Here is a 26,776-nt window from a genome sequence, read left to right as displayed (position 1 = left end):
AATATACTTGGTAAGATTTAGATTTTTTCCAGTGCAAAGACCTTTGTTTTCCATCACATGTGGCTGAATTTGTGCATTAATTCCTGATTATCAGGTTCTTTGCATTCAAATAACCAAAAAGTCAGCGGAAAAGTCAACAAAAAGTGATGTTTTCGTGGTTCTCTGTGCTGGTTTTTGACTGTTTAGATCTCCAGCTCCTGGGCTGCAACACAAACTGGAGACAAAAGGCAGATTCAAATGAATTATTTTGGATTCACAGAAAGCAAAGTGAACCCTCTGCGAGCTTCGTGGGTCGGGCTTTTCCTCCACAGCTTCAGAAATGAACCGTCTCTATGACTTAAACTGAAGTTAATGCACTTCTTCTCACCCCTAAAATGAAGCTGGAAAAGGTTGAATAAAAACGTCTCTTTGCAGAAACAGACCCGTTGTTTCTCTCCACAGTTATCTGGTGCTGCTCAGACATCACGACAGCCCTGTTCTCTGCGACCTCCTTAACCCATTTAGGCCTAAGACGCCTGGAAAATAATGCCTGTAAAACCTATGGGCGATTTTAGAAAGACCCCCTAAAACCTGAAGTTTATCTGGAAATTCAGAAATTGTGTCAACGCCTGCTAAATGATTGATTTCTCAGCCTCTGTAGCAGATAGAAACATAATTCAAAAAGTATTTGAGAGCTTACACCTGTGGCTTTATTTGGAAATAAAATAAAATAAAAAGTAAAGTGCAGGAACAGCGCTATTTTCAATTAGAAAACAGTAATAAAATAAAATAAAATAAAATTTTATATTTAAATGATTTATTTATCTATTTGTTTTATCGCCAGTAATCTCTTCGTACTGGCAGCACAAGGAGTCCATACACATTCCAATAAACGTTTTCATCTCCGGCACAGTTACGTGGGACCACCTTGCCATCTTTGCTCGAGCTGAAGTCTGATGTACCTGCTCACTGTATCTATTCGTCTCAGAAACGAGATGCGCCCAAAGCTCCTCAGTAAAAATATGATTAAATGCCTGCAACGGTGTGGCATCTGCAGGTAAATCGACTTTCACCCCTGGTGTGCGGTTGAAATCTCTCCGTCGATTACGGTGGTAATTGTCAGTCTTCCACTCACATTCAAACCCTTCAAAATCATCCTCAAACATATGTGCTCGCCATAAATCTGCATCAATTGGGTCAGCACGTTCATCAGCATCATCAAAGCCAAGAAACTCCTCACAATCGCTCCCGTCTGAAATGTCTTCCCACTGAAAGTCCTCCATGCTTGTTCGATGAAACTTAACTTCAAAACAAAGACACGAGGAACATGACGACACTCTCACGTGTCTATTATAACGCATTTAACTGGTGCAGAGGTCAATAATTGGTGCAAAACAACCCTTATACAGGAAAAAAGACGTGTACGCTTTCCCAGCCTTAAAGGTAGAATAACGCAACAGCGCCCCCCGGCTTTAAAGGTAGAAATGCGGCAATGCTGTCCCGGCCTCAATGGGTTAAAGAACCCAAAAGTCTCCCGGTGAACGCTTACATGAATCTGAGAAATCGCCTCTAAATCTCGCCTTTAAAGCCTTTAAATCCTTAAAACTGAAGTCGTTGAGCATCCTGAGCGAATGCGACTGTGTTGTTCGGCCGGTGAGCGGCTCTCACCTCGCTGAGGATCACCCACACCGGCGAGTCCGTCATCACCGAGAGACGCATGGCCTCCAGGGGCCCGAAGGAGGAGTCCACTTCCCCCTCAGTGATCCCGTTCTGGAACGTTCCTGAAAGACAGGAAGATCAATGAAATGAATAATCTGAGAGAGGAGTCCAGTTTGCTCATAAAGAGCCGCTCCACACAAGAGAAGCATTTATTGATTTTTTACTAAATTGAACGAAAAATACTCCCAATGCTCAACTGCCAGCCTGTAAAAGTGCAGTTAACAGGTTTGTTTGAAGTGTTTTAAGAGTTCCTTTTTGTTTTCTGATGCGTTTTCTTCCCGTTTCAGGGAGGAAAAACACAAAAATGTTTAAAAATTGAACCATGATGTTCTGATTTCAGCTTCTATCAAAGTATTGCATTTAATTTAGTCATTTCTCTGATTCCCAAATGAATCTCGATGCTTTCATGATTCAGCTTTTTAGGGAAAAACAAACATTTTCCATCATCTTTCTGTAAAATGAGCTCATAAAACTGACCGATGGACATTGTTTACAGGCACAGCGGCTCGTTTTTTTTTCTTTTTTAAAGGGACGTGTGGTTAAACATTTATTATTCATGTGCTGATGGAAGCTGAAGTGATTAAGGGATTCTTCTGCTTTCTGTGCAGATTTACAGGGTTGTTGCAGGTAATTAAGACCCATTACATTTATCCAGAGTCCATTAAGTGACCCCTGTGGTTGTGCTCTGGTTTTTTCCTTCATATGACGGGAGGTCTGAGTCTCCATCAGGACCCGCCCGGCGTCTCATTTCAGCTGCTTTCAGCACCTCAGCAGAGCAGTAATCCCTGCCAGGATTTATTTACTGGGATTATCACTGCCATGCTTTCAGGTACGAGCGCAGCTGTAATCCCCACCAAGAGCAGCGTTTCTGTTGTTGCTTTAACGGAGTATCACTCAGCATCCAGCTGCGTGCACACGCTCGTGGGAGCTTTTCTGAGAAACAGAGATCCTCCTTTTACGCACGGCGACAGCTGCAGGTGGAGGATGAGAGCGTGAAAACGCCGCTGTGTGACACAGAAACACTAAACCTCAGGTCGGGTTTACGTCGGCTACAGATGAACGGGTTCTATGGAAGTTTTTCTGCGCCATCAGAGTTTGAATATGAATTTCTAATATTGAATTTTTACAGCTTCAAAATCAGACTTTGAAAAACCAACAGTGTAGAAAAAAAATCAATTCCTAAAAACAAAAACAAAACAATTTTTTTAGTTGAATTTTTTTCCATTAAATTTTTTTGAAGTTGAATTTTTTGAAGTTGATTTTTTTTCTACTAAAATTTTTTTCCATTTAATTTTTTAAAGTTGAATTTTTTTCCACAGAATTTTTTAAGTTGTTTTTTTTTTGCATTTAATTTTTTGAAGTTGAATTTTTTTCCACAGAATTTTTGAAGTTGTTTTTTTTGCATTTAATTTTTTCGAAGTTGAATTTTTTTCCACAGAATTTTTGTTTTTAGAAATTGATTTTTTTTTTTACACTGTTGTTTTTTTCAAATTCAAAGTCTGATTTCGATGCTGTAAAAATTCAATATTAGAAATTCGTATTCACACACTGATGGCACAGAAAAACTTCCATAGGGTTCCCCGGCGGTCACGTGACCAAAACTCCTGAAGGCTGGAAATTAAAAGAGCGAAGGGGAGACGGTCGGATCGATCTGCCGAGGCCTCTGAAAAATTGATGAAGAGCATGAAGAGCTGCTGGTAATTTATGTCAGACGATCATCCTCTTTCAGTTTGTTTTCTCTCCTGAGATTCTCTGGAATGATCTGCTCCAAACTCGTGCATATCCATCCGTCATGACGCCTGAAACTTCAGGAGAAAGAACATCGAAGCGGTTTGTAATCTGAGCAACGACAGACCGCCCGCTGTCAGTTCCAGCATCATCCATACAAAAGCAGATGGACGGTTAAGGTGTCAGAAGGGATGTTCTGTTGGTTTTTATTGGAGTGATTCACTGAAGTTAATTAATTAATTATTATTATTAACTTAGTTAAGTTAATAAACCCTGCAGAGGTGAGTCCAGCAGGAGGAAGGTGAATCCTACTGAACATGAAACACATTGACCTGTTTATTAATGAGATCGTTTCATTGCGAGTCCCACGGTTACGGATTAGTTAGCAGGCACGACCTCCCATTTCACATTAGAAAAGCCCCTTCACTGTCCATTTTTAAAACTCGTCTTAAAACCCATTTTCATTCCCTGGCTTTTAACCCAGCATGAGACACTGTTTCTGTTATTGTTTTTACATTGTTCTTATGTTTTATGCCTTATATTTCGTGTTGTTACTCATGTGCAGCACTTTGTTTCAGCCACGGCTGTTTTAAAGGGCTTTATTATTATTTATATTGAATTTTTAATTATTAATTAATATTAATTATTAATATTGAATTATTATATTTATTTTTACCTTTATTGTTAAATGTACAAATCTGTTTTTATTTAGTTTACTGATGTTTATTATTATTATTATTATTATTATTATTATTATTGTTAGCATTATTATTATTATTATTATTATTACTATTATTTACCCTACTCTTCATACTGTAGATTTGTATATAGCTAATGTTTATTCTCTATTTTTATTCTATTCTATTTGCATGTTTTTATGGATGGATGGAGGGATGAATAAAGTACTTATCTATCTATCTATCTATCTATCTATCTATCTATCTATCTATCTATCTATTTCCTGAAAGTATGTATATACTATCTATCTATCTATCTATCTATCTATCTATCTATCTATCTATCTATCCAATAAATAAAGTTGAGTTGAGTTGAGTTCTGTGCGATCAGGTTTGGTTTTCCAGGTGTTTATCTGCTGAATTATTCCTCTTTCCCCCAGTTTTTACATCCTTGATGGCTCTCCTTGCACATCAGAGGTGAAGATGAGGAGGCACCAGAACACACCCCTGACCCCTGACCCCTGACCCCGGCCTCACCTATCCTGATGAATCCGTCTTCTGTCCGATGGTACTTTGGTGTTTTCTCCCTCCCGTCGGTCAAGGCCTCTTTCTCCGCCTGGATGTTCTGGAAACACAAACAGAAGCTGATTCCTGTGTTTTTTTTTAAATCTTTTAAATAAAAAGAACGTGATTTAAATTTAAAAAAAGGTCCCCTGTCACTGTAAATCCTCTTTGAGTTTCAAAACGTAATCCCATTTTAACTCCTGATTTGATCTATTGTTCTTATTTCTTTCTTTTTTGTTTCAAATTTAGATCGTGCTTTTTATTTCTACTGTTTTAATGTCTCTGTAAAGCACTTTGAATCGCCTTGTTGTTGAATTGTGCTGTACAAATAAACTTGCCTTTAATATTTCACTAATGTTTAGACTCATCACAGTTTTCTGAGAGGTTTTATCATTCTGAGATACTTTAACCATCTCGGTTTTGTTTCGTGGAGATTTATTTCCACAACTCTTCGGTGTTGAGGTGATTTTCTGTGAGTTTTTCACCTACAACAGGAGCGCTGACACAGCTCAGGTGATTAAACCAGGACACCTTCACACATTTCCTCTCTTTCTCAGCTTCCTCTAAAGTGATTTTTCTCCTCTCTCCTCTGCCCGGCTGGTCTCTGCAGGAGCTCTTCTTCTCCTCCTCCTCCTACACATCATCCCGCTGTGACTCTCAGCTTTAATCAGCCTTCGCCTCACGGTCGACCACAGCGGAGACGCAGGCAGTCATCCATCACACTAACTGCACATCCACATCAGGAGGAGAAAGGTTCGCTCGCCCGCTAAGAACAGAGATAACATCTGATGCCTTCACAAAGTTCAGAGCTCCTGTTTTTCCCTCTGAGATTCAGTTTCAGAAGGTGAAACGGGTCGAAACTCTGCCATCATTTAAAGCAGAGATCCTCACTGCGCGGCTCCTCAAGCTCTAATTAGCAGCTCGCACTCGCATAGTAGCTTATAACAATATGGTAACAATAACAATAATTTTTTTCAAATAACATACAGCACAGTATTAAGTATTTTTATTAAGTATTAATTAAAGGGACACTATGTAATAAATTAAGTAATTTATTAGCTCAAATCAACATATTCATTCATAAGTTAGTCCTCATTGGTGTAAAATGATCTCTGTCAAAAATCTCACTTATCCTCCTGAGTGAAGAATAACTAGTCTGTATCTACATAGAGCGGGTAAGCTCTATGGAGGCTGCCATGTCCTTCCGCTCTATCAAAAACGACGAAGTGCCGAGAGGGACATAAAGCACTTCGAATCGCGATTTCCCCGCCAGACCTCATTGTGACGTCATTTCCGCCAAATGGCTTATTACAGCCGCTAATGCTAAATAGATTTTATTCCTTGGCACATATGTCTTTGTGTTCATTAGCTTTCTTTTTGTAAGTGCATCATCTTCTTCTTTTTATTATTATTCCTATGCTCCCCCTGGATATCTTCTTTTTGGCGTTATGCTCACATTTGTAAACTGTTATTTTGTTGATTTACTAATAAAGTTTAAAAAAAAAAAAAGCTAAATAGATTTTCTCTTGTAAATAATCCCGTTAATAATGCATTGATTGTTACCAAACTTCTGCCGTAGTACACATAGGCTCTTAACTCACAAAACGAGGCATTAGAAAGTTTGTAAGTTTACCGGGAGTTTATTTACCGCTGCTAATGCTCCTATTGCTAATGCAGCTAATGCTAACGCTGCGTCAACGTCACTTCCGGTAACTCCCGGAATATGACTAATTGCATTGCTTGCACACCAAAGGAGATGTTATGTTATCTGACATCTGTATTCATAGTGTTGTTGTATGTGTGTTATGTAATCCTTTGTACTGTGTGTCTTGATTTCTTTTTGTTTGTATGGACCTTGAGTCTGAAGCTATAGCTTCTTGAATCTTGACACATTCCGCTTGCCGTAGTTCAAGAAGTTGCAGCGCACATTTGAAAACGTGAGGCGCTAGAGAGCAAATTCACTCAACTTTGCAAAATAAAATTGCACCACTAGATGGAGGAAGAAATTACATAATGTCCCTTTAAGGCTTAAAGCTGCCGTCGGCAACTTTTTTTTAGTCATATTAGCTTGAACTGTCATGGGATTCTGGAAGTAGAATATTAAATAGGCTGTTTAGGAAAAATCCAGAATTCTGTAGCTCCCTCTGAAGCCTGTAATCGTGCCTGCAAAAATCGAGCGCTCCCGGCTGTTTTTAACCAATCACGTTAGGTTTATTATTTATCTATTATCTGAGCAGAACAGTCACCAACCACGTCTTCCATGCTGAGCGTGAGTCTGCCTCCAGCTTGTGTGCGCGCACACTGGTGTGAACTCACGTGCACAACCTCGTCCACAGAGGGGGAGGGACCTGAAAGTTGTATCAGTTCGAATTTTCCGACTTTAGACTCGGAATTTTGAAAACCTGCCGACGGCAGCTTTAATGGTGTTTCCTAAAGGGGGAACTGTTAAACCTGGCAACGCAGCCCGCTTAAACCACCGTCACACTTGACCGCAGTGCACCCTAGCTCCTTTAGCCAGCGCGAGATGCAGGCACAATGGATCGCTTTTTAACTAAAAAAGGGCAAAAACCAGCACAAAAACCATGCTCATCCTGAATGTCTCACTATGATTACAACAACAAACTACAAATACAACATGAAGAAAGTCAAGGACATGCACGCCAGCTTCCGCTCATCCCAGTATTAAGGTAAATGTGGTCTTAATTGAACATGTATTGGCTGTGTTGTTTCTTTTTTTGTGGGATGTTTTATATGTAGAAATGCATATTTGCAAAAGGGGACTTTAGTATGTTGGTGTAAAAGTGAGTATCACTGATTTAGAGGAACACTGACAGTTGATCGTGGTCCGTTTATAACAGGAACAGTTATGACTGACAGCAGTGAGACTCAAGAGGCAAAAGTGGATCTTAAAAGGTGATTTGAAATGAATTGTTTTCCTGTTTGAGGTGCAGTCGGTGGGGACTGAACACAACTGAAGTAACGCCGCATTAGGAACACCTCAGAGCTGTGAAACACATCACGTTTGACTGAGACTTCCAAGACGTTGTTTCACTATTTTTTCAAGCAGAGAAAATCCCCTTTGCATAAATTCATAAAGTACGGAGCAACAGTCCTGATCCAGCACTCGTTTCTTCACACATTTCCAGTAAAACAGGAAACAGTTGCAGGGATTTACTGAAACCGGATCAAACATAGATGTAAATACAGAAAATAAGGCAGAAACAGAGTTTATACAGTTCTAAGCAGCTTTAAAGTGAATATCTGCTCTGAGCTCCTTTCTCCTCCAACACAGCCTGAACCCTCTCAGACAGCTTTCTGTCCTTTCTTTAAGGAGTCTTCAGGAATAGTTCTCCAGGCTTCTTGAAGGACATCCCAAAGCTCTTCTTTGGCTGTCTTAAGTTGTCTGTTATGTGTGGACACAACACTGGTTCATCCCTTGAGTTAGGAGCCTTTTTTTGCTCTTGAATGACTCATAGGTCAAAGTTAAGTGGCTTAAACAAAGAAAAAACACATTCCTCTGAAAGTGCTCGGGTACAAGGACTGAAAATGCAGAAAATGTCCAAAGAAAAACTTTCAGAAAACTATCGATCAAGACCACTTTGAAAGATAACAAGATTAGTTCATCAATGAAGCCTTTAAGAGACTGTTTTATTCTAAAAATAAAAATATATCTCAGGATGGTGACATCATTTCCTGTGAACGGCTCACTTGCTTTTTTCCATTGATTTTTTTTTTCCATTTAATTTTTTTCCACTGAATTTTTTTCCATTGATTTTTTTTTCCATTGATTTTTTTTTCCATTGAATTTTTTTTCTATTGAATTTTTTTTCCATTGAATTTTTTAAAGTTGTATTTTTTTCCATTGAATTTTTTTAAGTTGATTTTTTTTTCCATTGAATTTTTTTCCATTGAATTTTTTTCCATTGAATTTTTTTTCCATTGATTTTTTTCCACTGAATTTTTTTCCATTGAATTTTTTTTCCATTGAATTTGTTTGAAGTTGTATTTTTTTTCCATTGATTTTTTTCCATTGAATTTTTTGAAGTTGTATTTTTTTCCATTGATTTTTTTTTCCACAGATTTTTTTTCCACTGAATTGTTTTCCATTGAATTTCATTTCTATATCTCTGGATGGTGACATCATTTCCTGTGAACGGCTCGCTTGCTGTACTCTTGGTTTAATGAGCAGCTGGAAGTCTTTTCTGCCTATTCAGGGGGTTAGATTTGATTTAAAGAAGGTGGATTTTCCTGATCACTGTCACTTGAGGAGGATTTGTGGAAACGGTTTCAGTAACTGCACTCAGTTGGATGTGAGAACTCACGTCGAACGGCAGCACCTCCACCGACGTGTTGAAGAGTTTGTCCCCTGGATGTTCAATGTTTCCGCTCCGAAAGAAATACCTGAAAAAAATCAGAGACAAGCAGACGATTAGCTGGAAGCTTTGGAGCCGCCCCGTACTCATTTCCCCTCGCTGGCACGGACCTCTCGATGCGGACAGGCGTGAAGAAGCGTATCCGGATGAAATCCCCCGCCACAGGCGTGAAGGCCCAGAAGAAGTCCTCCCCCAGGTAGGCCTTCTCCAGGGTGAAGTGCTGATAGGTCTTCAGGCTGGTCGTCACCTCCGCCAGAGGGTTGGCGTGGCCTTTATGCAGAGTCTGCTTCCCAAAGTCCTTATCCTGAAAAACAGCAAACAGCGGGCCGTTATTTACCCGAGCCTGATCGGCTGCTCGTGTCTACATCTCCGGAGCTGAGCTCACCAAAGTGGCGGGGTTGAAACCAACAGGTATAATGACCAAAGTCTGTCTCATACGTCTCAATAAGACCTCAGAAAATTGTGTTAAATTGTTAAAAAGTCACCTTTTGACTAGGGCTGGGCAACGATTAAACTTTTTAATCTAATTAATCGCATGATTTCCCTGATTAATCACGATTAATCGTATTTGTACACAAAATCCAAAAATGAATCCAAAAGTAGTGTATAGCTTTTAGCATTTAGTTTTATTTTAAATGTGCTGCCATATGAATGAAAGTGCCATAACATTTGTTGTGCAAACACACTTTTAACATCAGCATCTTTCTGTAGTTTTTATGTAGAAGCCTCGCTCCACTGTCTGTTTCCTTGAATGACTTGCTGCTATCAGTTGTGTGTTTTGCCTTTAAGTGATATTTTAGACTGAAACTACTACGCTGAGAAGACAATTCAACTTGGCAGTGTTTACAGATGACTTTGGTTCTGTCGACTCCGCCGTCTGGAAGAACTTTAAAATGAAAATGGCCGAGTAAAAGTTCCGTACCCTTCTCCATGTTTGGTGGATCCGCCGATTACTTTCTTTTCCTGTTCCTCAGCAGACAGCAGCAGACTTTTACAGAATAAAAGCCTGTGAGCAGCAGACTTTTACAATAATAAAATAAATAATAAAACAGGGGGGGTTTGTGGCGTAGTGGGTTGAGCAGGCGCCCCATGTACAGAGGCTATAGTCCTCACTGCAGCTGGGCCCGGTTCGAGTCAGATGGCCCTGTGCTGCGTGTCGTTCCCCCTCTCTCTGCCCCCTGCTTCCTGTCTCTCTGAACTTTCCTATCCATTAAAGGCACAAAAGCCCCCCCCTCTCCCCCAAAAAAAGTTTAATAAAAAAAAAATAAAACCTCCGTTAATGCGCGATAAAATATTTATTGGCGTTCAATAATAACGAGTTAACTCGCCCAGCCCTAGTTTAAACACATGATATGAAGTAAACATGCTGTAAATAAACTATTCTGTGAAGAAAAACAACGGGCCGGTACATCAGAATATCAAATAACTCTCATTTCACATTACATTTCAAGGCAGATCCAAATCCTAATGAAAACATTAGAATTAAACAGGATCAATAACCTGATTCTCTGCAGGCAGCACGGTGGAACAGTTACACACAACGCTGCCGACAGCTGGCGCCGCATCGTGTGACCGATTAATGATTAATGGATGTGACAACCGAGGCAGTTTTTAAATGAAGTGACAAAAACAGCTGCTGGTCTGATTCCCGTCAGGCTCTGGATCAGAGGAAGAGGGTCGTTGTGTTTCAGCGTCTGAGCAGATTTAACTCCACAAGCATCACAGATGTCGTGTGAGCTGCGATCACAACTGCCTCATCTTTCTTTTCACAAAGCAAACCCAGACCGGACTTCCTTCAGGTGTACAGATGAGATATGACGGCCTCCGCGTCTTCATTCAGTCACTGAGCAGCAGCTTCAGCACAGTCGGAAACACTCCTTTAAACACTAAGAGCTAAATCTTTTTAAGATTTGTGTCTTTTGTTGTGTTGTTTGCTAACTTTCCAGCCAGCATGTCCACGTGGGGCCCATAAGGTTTAAATTTGGGCTGCAGATAAGCGTCCCAAGTGGGTTTGTCCGCAGTTTCCACAGTGGCCTCACCTGTGTTTGCCCATATGGGTTTCAAAGTGCAACTTGAAGGGTTAGGGGTTAAGGTTACCCTAACCCTTAAATTATTCCAAAGGCAATACAGATAAACACATCACACAAAGCAAAATGTTCACATTCAAATGGCTAAATGCAAAGTCCAACAAAAGCAACTTGAAACCCATATGGGCAAACACAGGTGGGGTCACCGTATCTGCAGCCCAAACTTAAACCTTATGGGCCCCACATGGACATGCTGGCTGGGTTATTAATTTATGAAGCACCTTCGTTACTGAGATGCTTTACAGGATGGAAACAAATATCAGATTTTGGAATCAAAATCAGCCCCAAATAATCACTGGCAAAGATTTCAACTAGGGCTGAGCAATTTTATCGATACTGCGATATATATCGATATATTTCGTTTCCCGATAAAGTATCGATTATTTTTTTTTTTTAAAGCTAACTTTATTGAAAAGTCAGACGTTACAATTAGTGAAAACACAGAACATTAATATAATACAATACAATGCCAGGGGGGTCACATTATACAAAACAGTGATAAATTAGTTCATAAAAATGTTGTATAAAGTGCACAGCTCTCACGTTTGTTTCCGTTTGTCTGGCTGTGTTGTCCTTCCGGGTCAAAGGTCGGACCACCAGTCCAATCAGCGACGATTCATGTCAAATCAAACTGTTCCTTTTTCCCCCCAGAAAATGATGTAAGTGTATCGTATCGAATCGAATATTGTGTATCGTATCGTATCGTAAGATTAACGTATCGCTACAGCCCTAATTTCAACCTGTGAAAGAAGAAGACTGAGCGAATGGTGGCAGGGCAAGAAATAAGAACTGATGTCGATAAATCCAACTCTGAATTCCACAATATGAAACATGATCTCTGTGGCCTTTTGAATCAGGTGAAGATTTCTCCAAAGAACTATTAGGATACCCCGATAATAACGAGTTACAGTAGTCGGGTCCATAAATAACAAAAGCACGGACCGGTTTTTCAGCATCATTCCGTGACAGAGCAGTCCTGCAGACCCGTTTCATGTGAAGATTAAAGGATAAATCATGGGAGCTTAGCTTTGAGATTAGATGTCATGTTGCTGAGGTTGTTCGGGTCAAATAATGATTTCTGATCTGTCAGTTAAAGGCTTTTAGCCTGTATTTAAAGGAAAACGCCGGAAAGTTTCAAATTTACTATTTTCCCTGGTACACGTTCCCCAAAATCGATTTCTCACCTTGTTTACATTTGTCAGCCCGAGAGAGTAACATTCGCGAATGTTTGAAATTCAAGTTATACCGCTCTGGCTCTCCCTCCCTAGCGCCGCCATGTTCGCTTAACATGACGTCAGAAATGCAAACACAGCAATGGAAGACACTTAGGAACTGTCTTGGTCTGACTCTGACCCGGAGATAGAATGCGAAGTTTCGCCCGAGTCCGAGTCAGATCATGATCAGCCTCTCGATCCAAGAAATGTATTAGCTTATAGCCATCAGCCGAGATGGTCGGATAAGGCTAAAAATAAGGATGGACAAGTGGCTGTCGCAGCAGCCGCCGCCAAATGCTAACTACATCCTGGCGGTTAGCATTGCTGAATGGGACGGCAAAGATGTGGAGACCGAAGTCTGGCGACGAGACGACTTTAAATGGTGCCGCTGTGGGAACTGTCGGCAAATGCAGACAGTTCACGAGTGTGTCTGCTATCACGATCTTGTGGAGGCTGAAGAGAAGGGGGTGAGTGTCTGTGGTGGCCCCGGTGACCTGACTTGCCTGATAGACCACGAGAGATTTCGCTCCGCTGTCATCGCCGAGGATGTGCTGTCGTGGCAGATCATCGCTAGAGCCGTGGATACAACCGGTGAGGCGTTTCCGGACCCCATACCCAACGTTGTGTACCGTTTCCAGGCCTACCGGCAGGTGACCTACTTTCTCCATGGGAGACTTGGGAAGCGCTTCCGAAGAGTGATTCCCTCCTGTGCGGTGTGGGCGATCAGGGATAAATATGAGTCGCAGGACGGGACCTACAAGGGTTTCCTTCACGCCGACGAGGCAGTTGTAGACTATCACTACAGATATATGTGAACATACATGTTGAAATAAAAATAATTTCTAATTCTACTATATACAGGTAGTATTCAATCATTGTGTATTTCCAAGTTACATCAGGATATCAGAGGAACCACAGCCGTTAGCTCCAAGCTATCTGGTTCGCACACTCCCGCTGCACAAGTAGAATTGCATTTCTGACGTAAAATATGCCCGGATGTGGCTGAACATGGCTGCGCCCATGGCCAGAAGTGAAAAAATCTGGGAGCGCAAGGTTATGGGTTGAATAATGTAAAACAGTGTGAGAAATCGATTTTGGGGGACAGGTGTCGGAAAATAGGAAAATTGAAATTTTCCGACGTTTTCCTTTAATGAACTCCGACTTCACAGATACAAAGTAGGGCTGGGCGAGTTAACTCGTTATTATCGCGTTAACTCGTTAATTATTTAACGCCGATAAATATTTTATTATTGTAAAAGTCTGTTGCTCACAGGCTTTTATTTTGTAAAAGTCTGTTGCTGTCTGCTGCGGAACTGGAAAAGAAAGTAATCGGCGGATCCACCAAACATGGAGAAGGGTACGGAACTTTTACTCGGCCATTTTCATTTTAAAGTTCTTCCAGACGGCGGAGTCGACAGAACCAAAGTCATCTGTAAACACTGCCAAGTTGAATTGTCTTCTCAGCGTAGTAGTTCCAGTCTAAAATATCACTTAAAGGCAAAACACACAACTGATAGCAGCAAGTCATTCAAGGAAACAGACAGTGGAGCGAGGCTTCTACATAAAAACTACAGAAAGATGCTGATGTTAAAAGTGTGTTTGCACAACAAATGTTATGGCACTTTCATTCATATGGCAGCACATTTAAAATAAAACTAAATGCTAAAAGCTATACACTACTTTTGGATTCATTTTTGGATTTTGCGTACAAATGCGATTAATCGTGATTAATCAGGGAAATCATGCGATTAATTAGATTAAAGATTTGAATCGTTGCCCAGCACTAATACAAACACGAGCTTGTGTCATGTTTCCAGGTGATATTGTCTTTGGAGAGCATGCACAAGGTGAAGAGTATTGGACCAAGCACAGAACCCTGTGGAACTCCACAAGTAATTTAAGCATGACTGATCATTAACCTGATGTTTCTGATAAACGAAACAACAGAAAACAACCCAATAATCTGATATTTATCATGTGAGTTAGCCTCAGAATTTATGAGGATTAAATGGCTTTAAGAGTCAGAAGCTTATCCTCTTTCCACAGATAACTAAACACACTTCCCCTGTTTCTGAGGCAGCAGGCAGCTGCGTTAGCATCCGTATATTCAAGCCTCCACGCAGGTGCATCTCTGGTTCAGTCTCCACAGAAAGCTCTGCAACAGCCGGATCAATATCCAATTGATTAGAGGAGATTGCAGCAGCAGTCAGCGGGGTTAATATCTATCACTCTTAACACAGTAATCAGAGGCATTAAGGCGAGGCCGCAGGCGGGAAGCGACGCTGCTCTCAATCTTCATCTGTCCACAGACGCTGTGCTGAACTTCCACTGAACTTTGCCCTCTTTTCAAACTCACTAAAGTCTCCCGCTGACAGGTGAGCAGCACGACCAGCCGAGCTGAGAGTTATAAGCTCCTGGGAAGCTAAACGGGACCACATCAGGGGTTTGGAGCTGGACAGGAACCACGGCGGACCATCAGGTTTACACTCCTAAACAAGTATAAACTTTCTTTATGAACTAAATTCAGGATGAACCTTTAAAGGGACATAGTTTCGGTGCAATCTGTTGGTTTCTGTAGCTAGGAAATTGTTTTTGAATTGGCTCTATATGAATGAATTGGATTATTTTTTAAATAATTATGATTACAATGAATTGAATTCCAATTGGCTTGAATTGGACTTTATTATATAAGTGCCTTGAGATGACATTTGTTGTATTTGGCGCTATATTTATTTATTTATTTGTTTTATTTTGCCATTTAGTCATTTATTATTATTTAGTTAGTAGTAGAATTATTATTGTTGTTTTATTGTTATTAATTCATTGTAAATATTTAAAAAAAATGTTGAGCTACTTGACGAATCTGAATTTCCCCCCATTGGGGGATAAATAAAGTATTTTTCTATTTCTATTTCTATATAAATAAAAATGAATTGAATTGAATATCGTAAAAAAAAAAAAAAAACCTTTGGAAGACAGGAAGGAAAAGTGGCGAGCGAGGGAAACTAAACGCTGTTTAAAACACTTTTTAAAGTTCAGACGAGCTTGATAATCTAACGGTGAAGTATAAAGTGAGTTTAGAGGCAACAGACAGAAAAATAAATGAATCCCAGCTCATCTGAGAGAACTCAGAGCTTCACCTGAGTCACATTTCAGTGGAGACGGGCCTGTTAGTTACAACAAAAACTAACATTTGACTTCTCTCTGGACAAACACATGCAGGCTTTTTCCAGCTGCTGAAATCTGAAGCTGTTTGATTATTCAGCTCATCTAAACCTTTCAAAATGTCCCAAAACTAATTTAGTTTCCATCCATCTTGTTGTCTTTTCATGAATTTGTTGATTTTGTGTTTCTGTTTCATATTCTGTGCTGTAGATGTGAAACACTCTAAAAGTGGCGTACGCAGTGTAATAATATGGCCAATTCGAGAATAAATGTGACCAGAAAGAGACACGAGATGAGCAAAAAAGTGACGCAACGCTCCTGCAAACAGCCACAAAATGACTTTACGTTAGGGCTGGGCGAGTTAACTCGTTATTATCGCGTTAACTTGTTAATTATTTAACACGATAAATATTTTATCGCGCATTAATGGAGGTTTTATTATTTATTTTATTATTGTAAAAGTCGCTACTTCCTGTTTCACTTGTTTCAACATAAAAGCACGTATTTCAAAATAATAATAAAAAAACTCCTGCATTTACAGCCAAGTTGAATTGTCTTCTCAGCGTAGTAGTTCCAGTCTAAAATATCACTTAAAGGCAAAACACACAACTGATAGCAGCAAGTCATTCAAGGAAACAGACAGTGGAGCGAGGCTTCTACATAAAAACTACAGAAAGATGCTGATGTTAAAAGTGTGTTTGCACAACAAATGTTATGGCACTTTCATTCATATGGCAGCACATTTAAAATAAAACTAAATGCTAAAAGCTATACACTACTTTTAAATTCATTTTTGGATTTTGCGTGCAAATGCGATTAATCGTGATTAATCAGGGAAATCATGTGATTAATTAGATAAAAAATTCTCATCGTGGCCCAGCCCTAATGTAAACACGAGCTTGTGTCATGTTTTCAGGTGATATTGTCTTTGGAGAGCATGCATAAGGTGAAGAGAATATGGACCAAGCACAGAACCCTGTGGAACTCCGCAAGTAATTTAAGTATGACTGATCATTAACCTGATGTTTCTGATAAACGAAACAACAGAAAACAACCCAATAATCTGATATTTATCGTGTGAATTTTTAGATTGTGTCATTAATTAGATTAAAAATTTTAATCGTTGCCCAGCCCTACTTTACGTAGATGGAAAAGAGAAAAAAAAGTGTCTCTAAGAGTCTTAGAGAGGGGAACCTTTGCTAAGATACTGCAATGATGTCGTATCAACTGCTAAAAGTATCGATTTTTTTGGGCTTTTAGGGAGAAAATGTCACATTTCTGAGTGAAAACCAACTGAAGCTCATCTGTTTTTTCCTGCTGGACGTCTCACAGGTCAAAAACAGAAATGTGGAGAGAAGATCTTCCGTTACCTTGAGTTTCTGAATCTTTCCAGCCAGAGAGGAGTGAGTGCCGACGTGCTGGAAGAGCGACGGCTTGAAGCGGATCCTCAGGTTGGCCTTCTGCCTGTCGCAGTGTTTCTGACGGAGACAAACAGGAACAGTGAGAACCCTGACCACTCTGAGTGAACGTTCCCCCTCAGAAGGAAGAAGAAGATGCTGCTGTTTCATGGCTCAGAGGAGCCACTCACCGCATCCTTCTCCGGGTTGCACACTTTGACCCACATGATGTGGTCCAGCAGCCAGTCGATGGGTTTGTCCTTGTAGAACATCAGCATGAACTCCACGATGAGCGACAGGTCCAGAGACTTGAACATTTTACCTGCAGAGAGAGAGAGAGGATGAGAGTCAGCCCTGCTGGATCAGAAAGGCCGCATGCCTTTTAAAGCTTTGAGCTTAAAGCTGCTCCAGATTCTGCATTTATCATTTCATTAATCTGTTATCTGTGTTAGGAGCTCTGCTTTCATGCTTTCTTTATTTTCTGTTGTCTTTTATGGAGAAATTAAACTGAAAAAAAAAAAACAAATAAACACAAAAATGCACAAATGTCTCAAACAATGAATTAATAATCCAACTAGCAAACGGACAAAGAAATCATTTGTCATTTATTTATTTATTTAAAACGGGGACAATGCACAAAAGCATTAATCGTGAAAGAAGAGACGCCTTGTGCCAGGTTGTAGCAACAATAAAATATGACAGATAAAAGTAATATGTGTCCTTTCCACACTGAAACTCCTCCAGATCCATTGAATATTTTAATAATATTCTGCTCTGTAGAGGGAGAAATATGCAAAATCCCTTCCAATCTTTCTTTGAGTAACATTGGTCCTCATGCAGGAACCGTTCGTACGCACAGATTTGTTCTTAAATCGTCCGTACGAGTGATTTAAGAGAATTTGCGCATTCACCAATCTTTTCGTATTTTACGTTTTCTTTCAGGTACGAACAGAATTTACGAGTGATCCAGACCTGTCGTAGGAGTTTCGAGACGTTTTTGTTTTTTAAAGCTATTTTCATATTAAACCATTTCTTTTTTTTATTTCGGTAACATTACAAGTGACACGGTATTAACAGCACTCGTAATTTCTTCCCATTTCTTCGCTTTAGCAGGTCCCGTAATTCCACTGCTGACACTGCTAAAAATGACGAATCTACTATCCTCGTGCACTTAAATACGCACGGGTGGCATTCATCATTTACGCAGGTCGTTTACACACTTTTTCTGAAGTTAAGAGCGTTTGTTGAATCTGACGTGGCGTGTTCGTACGAGACCTTTGTATGAAAAAAGTAAGAAATTTAGAATAAAAACACAAAAATGTTCTTGCATGAGGCCCATTGTTTTCTCCCACATTTGTGGACAAACCGGAGATCCTCTGAACATCTTTGACCCTCAGAGACTCAGCCTGTCATGGAGGCTGCTTTAGGACCAAATCATGGTTTCAGTCACCTTGAAATGACATCGTTATTTAGTTTTTAACTCTTTAACAGCCCTAAATTTACACCATTGCAACTTTTTTTGGAATGTGTTGCAGGTCTGAAGTGTAAAAATGGATTTTTATTAACAGATGATACAATGTTGATGAGATGAAACTTCATTTTCTGATCCGATTGTTGCATCTTTCCCTCTTACTGGGAGGAAATGAGTCCAGCCTGACACGATTTCATCTCCGTCTGCTCTTTTCTAAACATTCGGTCTGAGCTTCTCCAAAGATTAAAGGTCAGAAAGCCAACAGCACAGACGTCTCTGACCAATAAAAGGCCAGCAGATCAGCTCTGGCCTGCTCCCGCCCTCTTCTGGTCCTCCCTGATCGCTCTGGACACGTCAGCCTCCGGAGGGCCGGATGTTCGGCGAACGGCAGCAGAATGAAATATCCCCACAGACCCAAACTGCAGCTAAACTTGGCAAATGAAAAAACCCGAAATGTGAGCATTTGAATTAGAGCGCAGCCCTGCAGCGCTGCAGCTTTCCCCTCTGTCTGATTTAATTCGGTGAGTCAGCTTCACCCTGATGAATCTATTAAAGCAGCCGCCGCTCGCAGGCAGCTCAGGGTCGGCGAGGCTCCGTGAGGTCAGAGGGAGGAGGGAGCGGGCTGAGAAAAACAACAGACTGAAGAAGCAAACAAACATCCAGGTGAGGATTCAGCATCACGCAGCTCAGAGAGCAGACTCCTGCTGGGCTCCACCGCTCCAACTCCTCCATCTGTATTCATCTCCAGCCCCTCCGTCTGTTTACCTCAGCTTCCATCATCCCGCCATCAAATCTGATTTCAAACAAGGCCGCTGACAGAGAGGAAGGCTCAACACGCTCATTCAGAGCATTAACACTGGAAAAAAATGCCAAAAATAAGTAAAAAAAACAACAAATACAAGACATTTTTGCTTGAAATAAGCAAAAAAATCTGCCAATGGAACTAGTGAAAATCGGCTTGTCAAGATTTCTTGAAATAAGATGTGATATTTAGGACTTTTTAGATAAAAGTGATCTTGAAATTAGCTTAAAAACCTTTTCAAATGAAAAAAAAAAAGCTTGTTTCATATGAAATCTGACTCAAAACAATTTGTTTTCAAGACTTTTTCATTTAACAAGATATTCCAGATGTATTGTCTTCAAACAAGTCCCTGTATCTGGCTGAAATGGTACTTGTTAGGCAGTTGTGTCTTATATTAAGTGTAATGAGATACTCAATGAGACAAATATACTTGGTAAGATTTAGATTTTTTCCAGTGAACACCTCAAACACAGAGCCCGTGTCGATGGAAGCAGCATGACGAGTTTATCAAACCGATTCATTCTACGTTTCACTTCAGGCTTTTTTTACATGTGAGACGTGCCGCTGCTGCAAATGAATTTGATCTATATTTTTAGCTTTGATTAGTAGGCGATATCTTTCAGACACACTGAGAAAGGAAGCGACAGACTCTCAGTGTTTTTCTTCACGACTGTAAGTGCAATAAAACCCCTGAAGAAGAAACTAATTGGAGCTCTTTATAACACTTACGGTTCAATAGGTTCAGATTTCAGCTGCTTCTTCCACCACAGCGATGTTACCCAACTGCACTCTGACAGGGTGAGTTTATGCTCACATGCAGCCAGAAAACTCTGTATGCAATAAAACCCCTGAAGAAGAAACTACCGTAAATTCCGGACGATAAGCCGCTACTTTTCCCAGGCTTAGAGCGCCGCGGCTTATAATACGGTGCGGCTAATATATGATTTTTTCTTTTGTTTTCATGCCGCCAAAAACATTTTGCCTCATTAAACCAATACATTGAAAAAAATCAAAGTCTTACCGAGTATATTTGTCTCATTTCTAGTCCAAATATCTCATTACACTTAATATAAGACACAACAAGTTCTATTTCAGCCAGATATAGGGACTTGTTTGAAGACAATACATCTGGAATATCTTGTTAAATGAAAAAGTCTTGAAAACAAATTGTTTTGAGTCACATATCATATGAAACTAGCTTTTTTTTACATTTGAAGAGGTTTTTAAGCTAATTTCAAGATCACTTTTAACTCAAAAGTCCTAAATATCACATCTTATTTCAAGAAATCTTGACAAGCCGATTTTCACTAGTTCCATTGGCAGATTTTTTTTGCTTATTTCAAGCAAAAACATCTCGTATTTGTTGTTTTTTTACTTATTTTTGGAGGGGCATTTTTTCCAGTGTACATTTAAGGAATAGTTCACAGTGGTCCACTGAAATTGTACGATAAATCAAACACACTTACGCTAATAAATTATTGTAAATCGGTCATTTGTACTCACCCTCAACATGGAAAAAAACGAAGAAATGCATTTGATGCAGCTTTTAAATGAAAGGCGATCAATGACTTTTCCTGGTAGGCTACTGTCTTTTTTTTTTTTACCATCGTGTTACAGGCACTGTTTGGAAAAAAAAGCATTTACACCTCGTATTTGTGCGTTACCGATAGGTATTTAAGTTAAAACCAGCCGTGTTACAGAGAAAAAAGCATTTGCAGTATGAATTTGTTTCTGTTACCATATGCATTAAATTAAAAGTTTAAAAATCCTCATGTCTCATCTTTCTGTGTAAATATCTCATATTACTATGTGGCCACCCGCGGTTTATAATCCGGTGCGGCCTATACAAGTACAAAATGGATTTTCTTTTTAAAATGAGAGGGTGCGCTCCGTAGTCCGAAATTTACGGTAATCGGAGCTCTTTATCACACTTACGCTTCAATGAGTTCAGATTTCAGCTGCTTCTTCCACCACAGCGATGTTACTGTGCACTCTGACAGGGTGAGTTTATGCTCACATGCAGCCAGAAAACAATTATCACATTTTCCGGTCTGCTTCGTCTGATTTTGTTCACCAACAGAATCATTTTCTAAGAGGCAGATGTGATACGTTTCCTGATCTGGACTCTTTTCATCGCCTGCTGCCGTCCGACAAAGTTTTCATCATTTCAGAGAACAAAGGGTGTGTGATGAAGGCGGGTTGCAACACACTCGCCTCCATTACCGTCACTGTCAGACGGTCCCTGAAGCAACAGTTTCATCATCTCCTTCTCGAGCTGAAAGAATATCTTATTTCCAGGATAAAAACTTCTGCTCCATTCTTTAACGACAAAGTTAACTCATCTGATGCTCCACTTAAGCCAGTGAGAATAAATTAGTTTGGACTATCCAGCGTCCCTCCGGGTTCAGGACGCAACGAGCAAAGTATCGATTTTTTTTCTCCATTGTAATCAGTGAAATCAATAATTCACACTTATAAGGTTTCGTTTGTTTTGATGGAGGAAGCGGCGCTTCATTCATCATTCATTCGCCATTTTTACGAACATGCTGTCTCTCATCAAGAAGAGTTTAGGAGTTAGGAGCAGCTCTTTAATACGTTGAACCCTCTTTTAGAGAAGCTCATATCTCATCAGGACATTAATACTGTCACTCCTTCATTAATACAGTAAATCTACACTGGAAAAAAAAATCAAAAGTCTCATTTCTAGTCAAAATATCTCATTACATTTAATATAAGACACAACTGCCTAACAAGTACTATTTCAGCCAGATATAGGGACTTGTTTTAATACAATGCATCTTGAATATCTTGTTAAATGAAAAAGTCTTGAAAACAAATCGTTTTGAGTCACATATCATATGAAACAAGCTTTTTTTGACATTGGAAGAGGTTTTTAAGCTAATTTCAAGATCACTTTTATCTCAAAAGTCCTAAATATCACATTTTATTTCAGGAAATCTTAACAAGCCGATTTTCACTAGTTCCATTGGCAGATTTTTTTTGCTTATTTCAAGCAAAAACGTCTTTTATTTGTTGTTTTTCTTACTTGCTGCAAACAAGTGGAACAAACTGCCAGTGGAGATTAAACTTTCACCAAATGGAGACATTTTTAAATCCAGGTTAAAAACATTTCTGTTCTCCTGTGTCTATGCATGAAATCTGCACGATATCTTTGAACTTATCTGGATTGTTGCTTGTTTTTAAATTCATTTAAATGATTTTATTTGTTTCTCTTTATATTCTTTTATGTATTTTTAATGCTTCTTCCACTCCCTGCTGCAATGCTTTTATTTTATGTGAAGCACTTTGAATTGTTTTGTACATGAAATGTGCTATACAAATAAATTTGATTTGATTTTTTGATTTGATTAATACAGTAAATGTATAAATGAAGTCTTATATTTTCATTTAGAAGCTGTTGCAATGATCCAACAGTAAACGGTAAATGGCTTTTCTAGTCTCGCTGACCACTCTAAGCGCTAAATAAGCCCCTAAATGCAGGTGAACTTCCTAAAAAATTGGTTTCTATTAAGCCATGAATGACAAAGATGGTTCTGAGAACAACGACGAAGCAACATCTAATGATGACAGATACAAAAAGATGACAAATAAATCCAGAAAATGACGGCACAAAGATCAAACAGATGCAGATCGACCACCGAGACAAAAACCATTTTGTTCTCCACCGCCTTCATCCCACAAAAGGTTACAGTGAACTGACGAGGCCGCGCTGGATTAAGTATAGAAAAATGGATCCATGTGAAGTTTTATACTGCTCGATTTTATTCATTCATTCATTCATTTTTACTCGTGTGGTTTCATTTGGTCGTGTGCTGCACGTTTTTCTGCATGTTTGCTCATTGCATGTGGTTACAGAGTAATTCGGTTTGATTAATGACGGGTGATTATTTCAACAGGGTCTCTGCTCTGCATGCACCACTGAAAATACACGTTATATATTCAGTTTGACACTTTCTTCCAAAGTGAATTAATGACCGAACTGCCGGCAGTGTAGATGTTGTTGTGCTTATTTTGAGTTTAGCCTACTGGTCTCGTTAAAAAAATAATTCTATGAGATTCTCTCCAAATGACAAAATATCTGCCTGATTAGTCTTCTGTTGCTAAAGATGAGTATCTAACTGTCGGACAAAAGACACCATAACTAACAATGATTTTTGGCTACAAAACCTCAAATCTCAGTTTCAAGGAGAGTAAAGCTAGCTTCAAAGCCTTTAATATTTTCACCAGAAACTGTTTACCAACCGGGGCCATCGGGGCCCTCAGCAGCATCGGTACCTTGCCCGCACACTCAATTTTAAATAACCTCATCCTCATTTCTTCCTCTTTCTCCCGTTAGGGTCGGTTAGCCGCTGAATGCTAATGAGTGTAGCCGGGAAGCTAGCTGAGCGCTAACAGCTAAACACAGGATAGGAGAGTGGAAACTGAGCGTGAGGTCAAACTGTGACTCAGGCCTTCCTGCAGCTGTACAGGTGCACATGTATGTAGTGTGTGTGTGGGCACACGTGTGTGTTGGAGGGTCATGTGATCTGATTTATCATGTAAATGGTGTTAAACATAAAAATATAGAATCCCAGAGTAACTGATTTTTTAACTGTAAAGCTCCAAACTTTCCGTCTCTTTTGCTGTCAACCTCATAAAAACAACACATAATTTTCTTCCCATGAGCCTTTGCTGCTCTGTTTTCCTTAAAAAGGCCCCAGAGAGCTCGGTCTGTTGTTACCGAGGCTGTATCACACAAACACAGCTCGCCGTCCCTCCTGAGAACAGCTGAATCCCCTCCCACTGAGCAGGTAAAACACCTCCACAGGTGCGTTTCACAGCTTCAGTTACAGCAGGTGGATTAGCAGAGCGTTAATGCCTTTAGTGACAACTCATCTGTAAATAATAGGCACAATAAAAGGCACAAATTCTTTCACGATTATTTGGAAAACAATAAAGTTTAATTTAAAATGATTTGATTCTGTTTGATTCATTAACTGTAAATTATTACCAGAGTTAAATGTTCTTTAAAGGCACTTCTTATATGTTCAGTACAGCTCTTGTAATTAGCGTAAAATGTATATTGTAGTATCCACATTGCCTATTTATTGTTAATGTTTTTGTTAGAGTACTTATGTCATGACATGTTACGGCAGGTTATGTCTTGTTATGGTAGCTGCTGTACGGTGTCCTGTCCGACTCTGTTGTTCTGTGTATCTGACAATAAAAAAGACTTGACTTCTGAACTTGTAATTCAGGATATTAGACGACGCAGTCAACATGGCCCTCCACTACATCCTCCAGCACCTGGACTCCTCAGGAACCTACGCCAGGATCCTGTTTGTGGATTTCAGCTCTGCCTTCAACACAATCATCCCGGCTCTGCTACAGGACAAGCTCTCCCAGCTGAACGTGCCTGACTCCACCTGCAGGTGGATCACAGACTTCCTGTCTGACAGGAGGCAGCACGTGAGGCTGGGAAAACAGGTCTCAGACTCCCGGACCATCAGCACCGGTTCCCCTCAAGGCTGTGTTCTTCCCCCTCTGCTCTTCTCCCTGTACACAAACAGCTGCTCCTCCAGTCACCAGTCTGTCAAACTCCTGAAGTTCGCAGACGACACCACCCTCATTGGACTCATCTCTGGTGGGGATGAGTCCGCCTACAGGTGGGAGATTGACCATCTGGTGACCTGGTGTGGACTGAACAACCTGGAGCTCAACGCTGTGAAGACAGTGGAGATGGTGGTGGACTACAGGAAGAGCCCAGCCCCACTCACCCCCATCACCCTGACAGACTCCCCAGTCCACACTGTGGAGTCCTTCCGCTTCCTGGGCAGCATCATCTCTCAGGACCTCAAGTGGGAGCTGAACATCAGCTCCCTGACCAAGAAAGCACAACAGAGGATGTACTTCCTGCGGCAGCTGAAGAAACTCAACCTGCCAAAGACGATGATGGTGCACTTCTACACCTCCATCATCGAGTCCATCCTCACCTCGTCCATCACCATCTGGTACGCTGCGGCCACCGCCAAGGACAAGGGCAGGCTGCAGCGTGTCATCCACTCTGCGGAGAGGGTGATCGGCTGCAATCTGCCATCTCTGCAGGACCTGTACGCCTCCAGGACGCTGAGGCGTGCAGGCAAGATTGTGGCCGACCCCTCCCACCCCGGACACAAACTTTTTGAGGCACTCCCCTCTGGCAGGAGGCTGCGGTCCATCAGGACCAAAACCTCCCGCCACAAGAACAGCTTCTTCCCCTCTGCAGTTGGCCTCACCAACAAGGCCCGCTGTACCCCACTGACACTTTATATATTAACGTTATATTAACGTTCTGTCTCGCTGTCAGTACAGAGTGCGTTACATTAACGCACTCTTCTTACAAATACTTTGCACATATTTTTTAAATTGTTTTACATTTATTATTACTTTATTCTATTATTATTATATTTTTTGTCTTGTTCTTATGGCACCAAACAGACCAGGCCAAATTCCTCGTGATGTACAAATTACTTGGCAATAAAACCTTTTCTGATTCTGATTCTGAAAAGCTCTTAAGAGAGCTTCATCCATCCATCATCTTCCTCAGAAGATGGAGACCCAATCCGTCCGTCCATCTCTAACTCCAACCATCACTGAGAACAAGATCCAGAGATGCTGAAACTCCTGCGCAGGCCAGGTTCTACATGGCTGTAAGAACCAGAGGAGTGCTCACTAACTGGAAACTAAACTTTGGAGATTGAGTTGACTTCATTCTAGTTAAGAAGACTGAAAACTAGCTGGGTTTGCTCACAGACCAGGTTAACTGTCGTCACCAGCTGGTTGGGAAACCCGATAGCATCTTTACAGGTGCAGCTTGAATAAAAACTACAGATAAACCAAATGCAGTTTTCTTGGTCAGCTTCGAATCTGATCTGAGGAACTATGAGAGCAAACAAGACATTTTCTAATTGTGTTGCTTTTTTAGGATAAAAAGAACGGGAATAAGACCTAAACACACCAGCTGTTGGCGGGCATCAGTCCTCTCTGCGACCACAAAGCTAAGCTGACTCACCGATGAAGCCGAGCTGAGAGAACTCCAGGATCATCCACTCCTCCGACGGCTGCTGCAAAGCAAAGTTCTTCATGGTGGTGAAGTAGTTTGGACGAGCGACGATGTCGTCCTCTAACTGCAAAACAGAGACGGACTGCAGGTTACAGATGTGATGCTGATGTGTCATGAAACCCCAACAGATGCAGACAGAAGTGCTCTGTTTTCTGGGTCAGAGTGAGACCTCCTGTAAAGATGTTCATCTCACCAAAATATGCACAAACCCAGTGAAAAACTCAAATATTTTAAACAGAAATAGACTAAAGAATGACCTAAACTTTGCAGAGTTAAAGACAAAGAAAGGTTTGTACTGTGGTTTACAACAGATGAGCATTAACTAACATCTACGCACAAACAAACGCAAAGATACAAGGTCTTTGTAGTCCTGTTTTCACAGAGTTTCTGTCTTTGTAGCCATTATGGGTCTGTTTGTAGCCAGCTCGTGTCTTTTGGAAGCCATGCTGTGTGTCTTGGTCGAGTTGTTGTGACTCACTTTGTGTGTCTTTGTTGTGT

At 40.4% G+C, this 26,776-nt stretch overlaps 1 protein-coding gene across 1 annotated transcript in view; it reads right to left on the bottom strand.

Annotated features, from left to right (window-relative positions):
• LOC142398019 (alpha-1,3-mannosyl-glycoprotein 4-beta-N-acetylglucosaminyltransferase B) overlaps positions 1 to 26,776 on the bottom strand; it is a 131,518-nt gene that overhangs the window by 8,120 nt on the left and 96,622 nt on the right. Inside the window, exons 8-14 of the mRNA XM_075481959.1 lie at positions 26,228 to 26,342; positions 17,095 to 17,225; positions 16,877 to 16,984; positions 9,151 to 9,344; positions 8,990 to 9,068; positions 4,641 to 4,728; positions 1,648 to 1,760 (exon numbers count right to left, since the gene is read on the bottom strand). Coding sequence (XP_075338074.1) covers positions 1,648 to 1,760; positions 4,641 to 4,728; positions 8,990 to 9,068; positions 9,151 to 9,344; positions 16,877 to 16,984; positions 17,095 to 17,225; positions 26,228 to 26,342 — 828 coding nt within the window. The remainder of the gene's footprint in view (positions 1 to 1,647; positions 1,761 to 4,640; positions 4,729 to 8,989; positions 9,069 to 9,150; positions 9,345 to 16,876; positions 16,985 to 17,094; positions 17,226 to 26,227; positions 26,343 to 26,776) is intronic.

The sequence above is a fragment of the Odontesthes bonariensis genome, chromosome 13 (genome assembly GCF_027942865.1).
Source record: "Odontesthes bonariensis isolate fOdoBon6 chromosome 13, fOdoBon6.hap1, whole genome shotgun sequence".
Lineage (NCBI taxonomy): Eukaryota > Metazoa > Chordata > Actinopteri > Atheriniformes > Atherinopsidae > Odontesthes > Odontesthes bonariensis.
The sequence above is the reverse complement of the archived record's forward strand: the minus strand, read 5'-3'. Positions and strand labels throughout refer to the sequence as shown.